This window comes from Anarrhichthys ocellatus, unplaced genomic scaffold (genome assembly GCF_004355925.1).
Source record: "Anarrhichthys ocellatus isolate YVR2014 unplaced genomic scaffold, GSC_Weel_1.0 scaffold55, whole genome shotgun sequence".
Taxonomy (NCBI): domain Eukaryota; kingdom Metazoa; phylum Chordata; class Actinopteri; order Perciformes; family Anarhichadidae; genus Anarrhichthys; species Anarrhichthys ocellatus.
This window is the reverse complement of record NW_022280085.1, coordinates 1,169,953-1,180,713: the sequence shown is the minus strand read 5'-3', so window position 1 is coordinate 1,180,713 and position 10,761 is coordinate 1,169,953. Positions and strand designations below refer to the sequence as shown.

Genomic DNA, 10,761 nt, shown 5'->3' with positions numbered 1-10,761 from the left:
ATACTGGACATATGGTTGTCAGATGTTGCATCGCTGGTCAGGCAGTTGTGTCTCCCAGGTTGCAAGAAGTGCATTGTTCTTGGGATGAAGTGTCAGTGCAATACAGTCCATTGAGTCCAAGTACATATAGAACAGCTTACGCAAGCGCTACATTTGAGAGCTCATTATTGACAGAACCGCCCCTCTGCCTTCTTGTGTTATTTGCAGCCAGTACTTTTGTGGAAGCACCTCTGACAGTGATTCATTTTTCAGGTTTTGTGAGGAGGGTGCTTTGTCCTGGCTGCATTTAAGAAGGTCCTTCCTTTCCTCCTGGCAGATTGCAGATGTTCAGCCACGTTGGATATGAGCGTCATATCAGCTATCATCTTCATCCAATACATTTTTAATGGAATTCAAAACACGCTTTGGTTGTGCTGCTCAGTGAATCCTACCGTCTTGTTCTGAAGCCTCGTCATCGTTGATTTAACCGTACAGCAAAAGGGTCGCTGCCCTGTTGGAAAAGTCAATTTAGGGTCATGAAGGAGGTCATCTGAGGAATATTACCAAAACAGAGACAATTAGATTTATATTGTTGAATTGTTCTTACTGTGCCTTTTGACACAGTTTTAATGGGCAAACACTGAATTATTCAGGACACAAACTGACTGCTGCTTTACTGCTCCGTATGGAAAGTGTCAAACTGCTGCTTTGACGTTACTTTCTATATCAATGAATAGTTTTTTTCACAGGAAGCATTTTAATATTTCACAGTTGGGAAAGATTTAAATGATATAATGAATGATGGCTGAATTCAATATAGCTCCTTCAGTTTCAGGGTCCTGCTGTCGCGGATGCTGACTCACTGTCACACTGTGATGGCTCATTAGGACACTTGAGTAGAAACCAGCCATCATTAGTGTCATTAGTAACACTTGTGCTTTTTCTACTGTGACAAATCAAAATGTCTGATGTGAGAACGGCCTCTAAAGACCAGCAGGGTAAAATCTTCTTCCCTTCACAGTGTTAACTGCATTTATGGTAGTGATGGGGAATCAAACTGTCTCTTGATCTACCACATAAAAAAATATCCACTGAGTTACAGGCGTCTCTTTCCCAATGTAAGTCTATGGGAAAAAGTATTTTTGGGCAATTGTAATTCCGCTGTTTGGCCACTATGTAACATTTGCTTTGGGATCAAACAGTGTGTTGTATGAAATGTCATGATAACATCGTGTCTGGTTTAAAAGCTTCTAAGGGACTAAACTATGTTGAGAGCATTGTTGACTGTCCGATGCTCAACCTTACCACCAGCGTAGGTCGGTGACATCATCAGCCTAATTGATGCCACTGCACCAATCAGCTGACACACTGCTATTTATTAGGCGTTCCTTCACACATTTACTTCCTCCTGATGGTCTTAAAGTAAAACCAGAGCTTAAAGATGGAACAATGTCTCTGTCCCTTTTCAGTAACTCTACTCTGACGGTATGAACTTCATTAAGAAGTCGATCATAACACAGCTGTGCTTGTGAAGTCACAAAATCACAAAACTAGATTAATAGAACATAGTTTGCCTTTCGTTGATGTTGCAGTGTGCAACTGGCAATGTGTATTTGGAGTAGCAGGAACAGGTGCATGGTCAGACTACCAGGTGGTAGTAGGTCGATATGCTAATTCTGCAGAAATCCTCACCTGCATAGAGATACTTAAGAGACAAATTAATCTCAACCAGCCAGAACAGTGTTGTGCACTGTGTGGCCTGTCATTTGTAACAGATGCTCATGTGCTGTGGCAGCACTGGTACTGTGGCATGCTGCCAGTACGATCATCGGCGTCACCGTCATCTGTTAAATACTCATTTGTTGTTTTGTCCCATTTGGCTTCTTTCTTTAAATGGAAAGCGTGGCAAGTCATACTGAAGCCTACCAGTAGAGGGAGCCATAACACAAGTCGTTGGAAGTTGCTGAGTGAGTACTTAGTACTACATGTTCGCCATTTATGGTATTAAACTAGGAAAGCTCCTTTTCCTAAATTATGATGTTGTTGAGTGGTGTTTTTACAGTGGCACTACTGACAATTACATAGCTTTTTGCAGTTCTACAGAGTTTCTCGTAGACAGGCACATCATTAACCAGCTTTCATCATAATTAGCGTTAGACCTTCTGAACATGATTGCCTTTTTGCAGTTCGTTTTTCACTTCTTCACTCAGCGTGCACGTGCTGACTCATGCTATGACTTGTAATTACATCTATTCATATGCGCAAGAAGCAGCCAGCACCTGTCTTTTTGCAGCCAAACAATGATGGAAAATGTATGTGTTTACTGGTGGATCGGGCCAGAGGGTGCTACCCGTTCACACTAACCACAGCTTGGGATTGACTGCCACCACCTGAGATAGCAGGAGAATAATGAGGGACGGAAGATGAACCCATCAGGGAACTTTAAGAAAAACAAAGTGGTATTCATGATTACACTCCAGACCTGTGAGACAGCAATCTAATGTGTTTCTGCTGCAGTTATAATGTGAGCCGGTTTGGTTCCTTGCTGCATGTGTGTGTCTAGTGTCCTGCTGTAACTGACAACAGTTGAGATACAGTGAAAGTAGGACTGGTTGTGGATGAAATGGGCCATGAATAGAAATAGCTCCCTAGCCTGGGCTCCACACTCTCTGGAAGGATTGCTGTGTCAGTTGCCTCTTGTGTGCCGTTAAGCCGATGGCTGTCTCTTCTCCGTCCAGGTGCGTGTTTGCTCTTGTGTGGGAGATCCTGCCCAGGACTCTCGAGCTCCTGGAATCCATGAGAAAGCATAAGGCCTCTGCCAACTGCATTAAGATTAAAGGCATTGACAAGGAATGTGTTATTGCCAGCTCAGATGGGGCCTGCATAATCTGGGACCTGGTGGAAGCCAGAACTCGCCCACTCAACCCCTTCTGTTTCTTTTCTGCTGAAACTGATTCACATCACAGCAATGGATAAGTCAGTTAAGTTCTGATGAAGGCGAACGTCTTGTTAAATCTTCCAAAACTTTTGAAGAACATCATATTTAGTCAGGGCTGTAAAAAATACATGAAGCAGTATTGATTTCCTCCTCACTCTGTCTGTCTGTGTGGAGTCAGGTGGTCCAGGATTACACTGATCAGCACTGTCTGCTACTCCTCCCAGACACACGGCAGGTCATCATTATGAGGTAGCTACCTGCAGCTGAAAGATAAAGCCAATAATGAAGTGTCTTAAACTTGCATTCTTTCTAATGGCCAGCAGGGGGCGACTCCTCTGGTTACAAAAAGAATTCTGATTGTATAGAAGAAAATGACTCTACTTCTCTCTTGATTTATTACCTCAGTAAACATTGTGAATATGAGTTTATGGTCTCAATCTCTAGTTTCAAGTCTTCTTCAATACAGCATGATGTTCATTTAGTAAATTATGGTCCATTTAGAGTCAAATAGACCATAAAGCAGGGGATGCTTTAGGGCGGGGCTACCTTGTGATTGACAGGTCACTACCAGGTGTTTTCTGGTCTGGGAGTTTTTCTAAGTTTTCGTCTTACAACTTTAACCCTTTCAGTGCTTTTTTAGTTCATGAAAGTTTTTTTTTTGATTGCCTAAAATGTCATTGAACAAATTGCATATGTACAATTACACAAACTGACAATAACAAGCGGCAAAATACATACATTGAAACTTGCATACCGTGGGGGCTTTGTTGCCTAAATATGTCCGTGTTCTGTTGTACTTAGTTCCGCCCTCTCGTGTAACTTCTGGTTGCAAAAAGAAACAAGACGTCGTAGTGACTACGTCCACTTATTATATACAGTCTATGGTCATTATTAGTGAAAGAAACAAAGCTTTTTCAGAACATAAATCAAAAGAAACTTCTAAACTTTAATTGTGCTGTATTACATGTAAGTTTTGATGTACTAAATCCTCAAAACACGAGTGATGTACATACTGAATGCTCTTGCATCTGGTCATGTTTAACTGTAGCACAGCAGTGTGTGACAGAGCTAGTGCATTGTTCTTTTAGTTAAGGGAGCGCTTGTTCCTGGAGCAGACGGCATATATGACTCAGACGACCAGATGGTCTCTTTTGCCTGCTTCATCTTTGGGAATGACATTTCCTTCTTTAAAGAGAAGAGCGTCTCCATTTATAGGCACACTTAGATATTAGGCCAGCACGGAGCAACGCCGATCTAATTATGTGTGCTGCAGCACTCTGAAGGAAATACAGCGTGCTATCTCTTTTGTTTATATTATTATAAGTCTGAGTTGGTACCAAATTAATGTTCAAAGAGTTGGTCTTTTGTATGAGATGTTCCCTCACATCAAAGACAATAGAATATAGGCCACACATGTCTTTACGATGGTGCACCTCCCTTCTCATAGTGAGAGAATAATAATTGCATGTGATATGGAATTAGATGTTGGTGGGAGAACTCATCCTCGCAAGAAGAATATTAAAAAGTACTTGACTTTAAAAAAGAAAAATGCAAAATAGCTCTAAAAATAGCATCAAATCCAAGCTGATAGCGAGGCCAAAATAAAAAGGAGACAACTGCCAAACCCAGAGGAGGTTACTGCTTAGCCACGAACTCTCAAACATGCACAGCGCTGCTGTATATGAGAGATGGCAGCAGCTCAAAGGTGCCCTGGGGTCATTATTGCAGAATTTAAAAAGTCGTATGTTTCATCAAGTCCTGGGAGTGGAAAGATTGAAATACTCCAGTTGATGGCTTTGTAGTAGTTTCGTAACAACTACCTTCTGCTGTCAATGTGAAAAACTCCATAGGCACATTTATACAGCTTGGGTTTGCTCAAGTCCTTAAAAATGTGGATTTAAGCCGAAGAGGAGGATCAATTTAAAGAGAGTTGACCCAACGCATGTGAGAGGAGTTTAACTAAGTAGTTCCTGCTGGATGAGTGGAGCCTTACGTTGTGTTTGGGCTCATTGTTTCAGAGTGAGATGGTCTTTGTCCGGTGCTGGAGGTATCTACATGAATCTATCACACAGAATGTGATGCTACAGAAGTCCCAGGAACTGTAGATATCACACGGCTTAAAGCAGGTATGACTTGCTGCTCCCCATCGACACTGTTGCTTAAATGTGAAACCTATTTCATGGAAGATCGACTTGATTTTAGTTTGCATCTGCTGTGTTGGCTCACATGAACAGGTGGCGTGTTTGCTACATGGTGTGGGAGAGAGATTATTGTTTGCCTACTCGTCTTGGAGGCAGATGATGTCGGTAGGGTTTTCGGGAGGCTTTGCGTGCTCTGCTGTGTGCACTCATGGCAGTTTCTAGCCCTCAGCTTAAAATATTTCACAAGTATTCTTGACTTTCCTCCTTGAAATTGAGCCTGCTGGTTGTCCTCCGTACCATCATCAGCACCGCTCTGAAGGGAAGCAGAGTAGGAGGCTCCTCTTCTTGGCTCAGACTTATGAAGGTATATTTGTGTCTTTATTACGCAAACAAAAAAAAATGTTTCGAAAGCAAATTTCTCGCACTGCAATCAAAAATCAAGTTTGTAAGTGAAAATATATAAACTGAGAATAATTTATTTGTTAGTTTTGCTTATGAAACTAGAATTATTGGCTGCAAAACTAAAACCTTTGCTTTCAAAAATAAAACCTTTTTATGCACCAATGTATTGAAGTATAATACTGACAAGAATATAATATTGTTTATCAGACATGATTGAAAATGTAATTTCTCCGAGTGTTGGTGTTTGGTGTTTAAAGTACTCACCCTGTACTCTGGGTTTAGGATCAGAAAGGGATTTAATCTTAGCTTTTAACAGGAGATCCTGTAAATTCTTGTTTTTCCTGAATGCAGCAATAATGCTATAGTTTTGTAATGTTGAGGTTCCTGTAATGTGTTTGTGAAAGTTCCTCCTACTTTCTCTGATCAGTTCAACAGTTGACGGGGAAAATGTAGTCACAAATGGAAGGTTACAAGCTACTACTGTAGGTTTAGTTTACTGAAATGACCTTCTGCATTTTCTAAGAAAAGTCCAAGAGTATCCTCTGCTGGTCAAAGCTCGAAACAACACTCTGACTGCCCAATTAAAATCCTCCTGTTCAGTGCAGATTCTGTGAAACCACAACAATTGTGACTCAATCAGGCCTGCATAGGTGTGTTTTGGGTGGAAACTAGTTTTGTAGAGCAGAGCGTCTCTTTAAAGAACACTTTAATGGCTAGAGTGGGGGTCTCATGGAACCTGTCGTTCTTAAAAGTGGTGGTGTCCAGGAAGTCAACAGAGGTCAAACTGCTGGTGGATTTTAGCTTGATTGATTCACTGTGATTATTGAGAGTGGTCAGAAAGATGTCAAAATCCTCTCTCGGGTGAGGCCACGCCCCCCAGATATCATCTAAAAACCTGTAATAGTACAGGGGCTTCTTAGGACACAAATATACCTTCGTAAGCCTCTCTCTTCAGCTTCGCATTAGCAGCGAGGAGGAGGGTCAGTCGTAATGCTTATGCTCACTGCTGCTAAAAGAAAAATCTGCACTTCTTCAGTGTTGGTAAGACAGTCCTGTGTGATAAACGTATCTGAGCAGAGGAGATAAGCCGTGCCGCTCTCCTATACTTCATAACCCAGGAATGATAGTAGTAATCCAGGACACTGTAACCTGCGATAAATGCCTTCCAAGGCTTAGCTAATGAATTTCCTCTGGAGGCTGCTGGGTCACACACATTCACAGATATATGCTCTCTTCTTTCCTTTTTTAAAATTCTTAATTGGCAGAAGTCAGCACATTAGACCAGTGATTCCTTACCATCATGTCCCCCGGGGAGTTACCAGAGTAAGCAAGACTGTGAAGTTAAACTATTAGAAAAATAGAAAGAAATGATGCTTGATTTAAAGGCCTATGAAAGTTTTTTCTATGAAACAGTTAGTTACACTTCAAGTACAGTTTTGAGGTCTATGTTTACTTTAGTTTCTCAATGTTTTTGCTTTATGCTTCACAATTTTCAGAGGGATGTATTGCACTTTTTAATCCACTGTTTATTTGACAGTTATAGCTGCTTTATTCAGACTAAGAATCGAAAAAATCTCATTAAATGCAATGAACTGTCAAAGATTGAATAAGTGTCTTTTAGCCATTTTTGCTTGTGACCCAGTGTCAACTGGGGCCCCTTGTCTCATTTCAGATGTCTGTGAGTTGTTAGTAGATCCACCAAGGAGACATTTCCCCTCTGAAACTGTGAGATGGTTTCATTTAAATAACTGTTTTGAGGAATAAAAATCCAATGTTTCACAACAAAGATTCGAGGAAATTCCAGAAATGTTTAATTTGAGTTGCAGGACTTCTGTTATTCCTCGTTAATCATCTCACGACCCCTCAGATTTATCCGGTGACCCTTTGAAAGGGGCCCGACTGAACTACCTAACCGTACATAATGTAGTTAAACCAGCTCCCCCTCAGTTACACGTTACATAATGGATGACTCATTATTAACAATCTAATAATCTCAGATATAATTAAATAGGGGTCATGGGGACATTTCTACTCTTGATACTTTGAAGTACATTCTGCTCATACTTAGATGGTATTATGGAGTATTTTACACCATGGCATTGATACTTTTAGTGAAGTAAATAATTTGAGAGGGCTACTTTTCCCTCCACTAATGGAAAGTAAACAATTTCCGTGTCAGACCGGTGACCACAGTGTACACTGCTCTCTTATCTCCTCCATGTGCATGGAAGTGGGAGGGGGCAGGCGCACAATCACAAGCCTTTTCCCAGGCGAAGTTGGGAGCGATGGGAGGGGAGCGCTCAGTGCTGCAGCTGGACGGTGGAGCGGCTCGTGTGGTGCCGGGCATGACGAGATGCTGCTCGCGGTGTCGGGAGTAATAATGAACGCCTTCAGTAAGTGCTGGGGATGGATGAGGGAGGTTTACCGGCAGCGCAGGGCGGAATAACAGTGAGCCGTTGTGCCTCCAGGCTCCGCGATGGTGTCACCTCTGCTATCCGGACAGGGGACGCTGGCAGAGAAGTGACACACCGGCGTTGGAATTTACACAACTGTCAGTCTCCGCGGTAGACGCGCGAGGGAGTAGAGACATGGAGAAACAGAGCAGAGTCAAGGAGGAAATGCCGACATCGAAGGAGGAGAAGCGCAAAGAGAAGAAGCCCAAATCGGGGAAGCTCTTCCGAAGGAAGTCGTTGAAGTCTGTGGGGAGTTTCATGAACAGAATCATCAAAACTTTGGGCACTTTGACCCACTTTGGAGACGCGGACGCGCGGGACGCGGAGGACGACGACGGGGGGTTTCGGAATGGCGCATCTTGCACCCTCAGCGCCGGCTCGGGAACAGTCAGAGACGACGCACATGTGACTTGGGATCGCGCGGTGAAGAACATCTCGAGCACGTCTTCCTCCCTGTGCACCGGCAGAGACAAACTGCTGCACCAATTCGCAGAGAAAATCCCAGGTGTCCTGGGGCTGAAGAACCACGGGAACACCTGCTTCATGAACGCCGTGGTCCAGTGTCTGAGCAACACGGACCTGCTCGCAGAGTACCTGGGGCTGGAGCGGTACAAGCTGGACCTGAGTCAGACCAGAATGAACGGGGTGGTGAAAGGTGATGAGATGCGGGTCGCCAAGGGAGAAGTCACGGCGCAGTTGGCATCGCTCGTCAGGGCTCTGTGGACTCTGGAGTACACCCCACAGCTGTCTGTGGACTTTAAGGTACCCAGTGTGCACCACATCAACCTCAACACACAGTCTACAGGTGGACATGAGCTAAGTGATGAGAGTACTTAGTAACACTGAGAAGGTTCAGTGATGAAAAGAGCCGGTGATATTAAAAAGATGAGGGCAGTTTTAGTGGTTATCATAAACTAAACACATACTCTCACATTATACGTCCCTCTGTACCTTAAGTGCAGAGTGAGCTCACTGTTTAGTCAAACATGGGATGCACACAGTATGCCATCAACACCACTATGAAGTGCACAGAGTAGCACTAACAAATAAGAGGTGTCCTCTTTAATTGCCAATAGCGATAATTGCAAGCCGACGGTGCTTTGCTCTGTGACTTCAGTGTTTTCCTGCTAAATGATAACGAGGCTGCTGTCTCAGGGTCAGCTGGTGTCTTCTTCCACCACTTAAAAATACGGTACACCCTGCTGGCATCGTTTCATGAACAACCCCAGTAGGTGTGCAATGACTTTAACTTAATCATCACTTCCTCGTTGCGCTCCTGTGCAGCACTAACTAGTGTTTTATTTCCTCTCACAGCATGGCCAGCGAAGTATTGCAGTGTTTATTTAGAGGTGCGGTGGCTCAGGAAAGTAATGTTGGAACACTTCCCACTTAATAATCTTCCTTCCCCGAGGATCAGGGGCTGTACAGTCCTATCAGGAGACCCTCAGGCTCTCCTTCTCTGCCCCCCGGAATTACAGTAAGGGGGGGGGGGGGGAGTCTTGTTTTATCTGCCTGCAGCTCTTTGCTCTGGATTTCTTTGAGCCATAGTTCAAGGCAAGAAGTAGATAATATGGAGCAGCGAACAAAAAAACTCCACAATGGATCTATTCTTGGAAACGTTAATTACCATGTAAGAATATCCTGACCTGAGCTGTGTTCAGGCACCTCCATGTCTTTCCTCACACTTCAATATGGTGTAAAGAGGAAGCCAACCTCAGAGCCAACTAAGTAGTTTTGCTGCATGGGAAATTCAATCAGAATCAATTTTAATATTGATTCTTTTTGTTTCTCCTTTGCTCTCCCATCTGTTGTGGTCTCTGAAAGACTCTCCTGTCAACCAGAACCCTTACTGCCAATAACTCCCAAAACCTCATGAGACTCGGATACGTTCAGGACAACAATCAGAGGGAACAACATGGAAACAACTTGCCAAGATAAAAGGATAGATTCAAAGAAAAACTCTAAACCTTCCCCCTTGTGTGTGATTAGATGTTTCCTGTGTCAAAGCGTGCGCAAACACACACACACATCGATGTGCCTCTTGGCTGTGGTTTGTGAACGTAGGAGGTCCATACTTCATACAGCTCAGGCCTTCTGAAATTGCCTGTTGAGTAATACCACAGCTGCCTGGAGGGAGGCATTATAAAATAATCAGATAGCTCCAAGTCTTGTGTCTGAGAGGCAAACTTAGCTCCTAGTCGCAGGAACTCCCGACAGCATACATCACTTATAAACAATCCTCCAAAACAGAATGTTTTTTACTTTGAAAGCTGAATCTCTTGTTGTTGTAAATTAATAATCCCGGTTTGCAGGCCTCTGAATGTCAGGTGTTTTGTCGGGAAAGGTTCAGGTAAAGCAGCCAGATTAAAGGACTCACTATAGTACTCCTCTTCACATCACATGGTATTTGATAAGAAATGATAACACTGTGCACTGCGTTTATTTAACATTTGACATGAATGATGGTGTTCATGTGCACCTCCTCTGTAGAAGTGGAATCGTCTTTGATCAAAAGTTCTTCAAAGTTAATGAAGCAGCAATGGCCTCCTCGCAGCTCAGTTGGCTGCAGAGTCCCAGTCGGGAGGAAAAACAAAACAACAAAGTGCGGCAGAATGCCTGGCACTGCGCCACATCCCAGCACCACCTGTATTGTGGGACAAGAGCGGTGGAAGGACGGAGGCTGCTTACACAAGTGTTCACTAAAGATTAGGTATCGCTGTGCTGCTTTGCGTCCGGAGCTTCCACGTCGCAGTCGGAGGGTTTGCGTTCCTTCAAACCTGGTAGCAGATGTGATCTTTTGATCTGGACAGTTCCTGTGCGTTTTATGCATTCCACCCCCGCCCCCCCT

The 10,761-nt window shown here is 43.4% G+C and overlaps 1 protein-coding gene across 2 annotated transcripts in view; it reads left to right on the top strand.

The window, feature by feature from the left end:
• Positions 1 to 7,729: 7,729 nt before the first annotated feature.
• usp43b (ubiquitin specific peptidase 43b) overlaps positions 7,730 to 10,761 on the top strand; it is a 56,923-nt gene continuing 53,891 nt past the window's right edge. For both annotated transcript variants that reach the window (XM_031870793.1, XM_031870794.1), the window contains exon 1: positions 7,730 to 8,675. In XM_031870793.1, the coding sequence (XP_031726653.1) occupies positions 8,049 to 8,675 (627 nt within the window). In that variant the 5' untranslated portion in view covers positions 7,730 to 8,048. The remainder of the gene's footprint in view (positions 8,676 to 10,761) is intronic.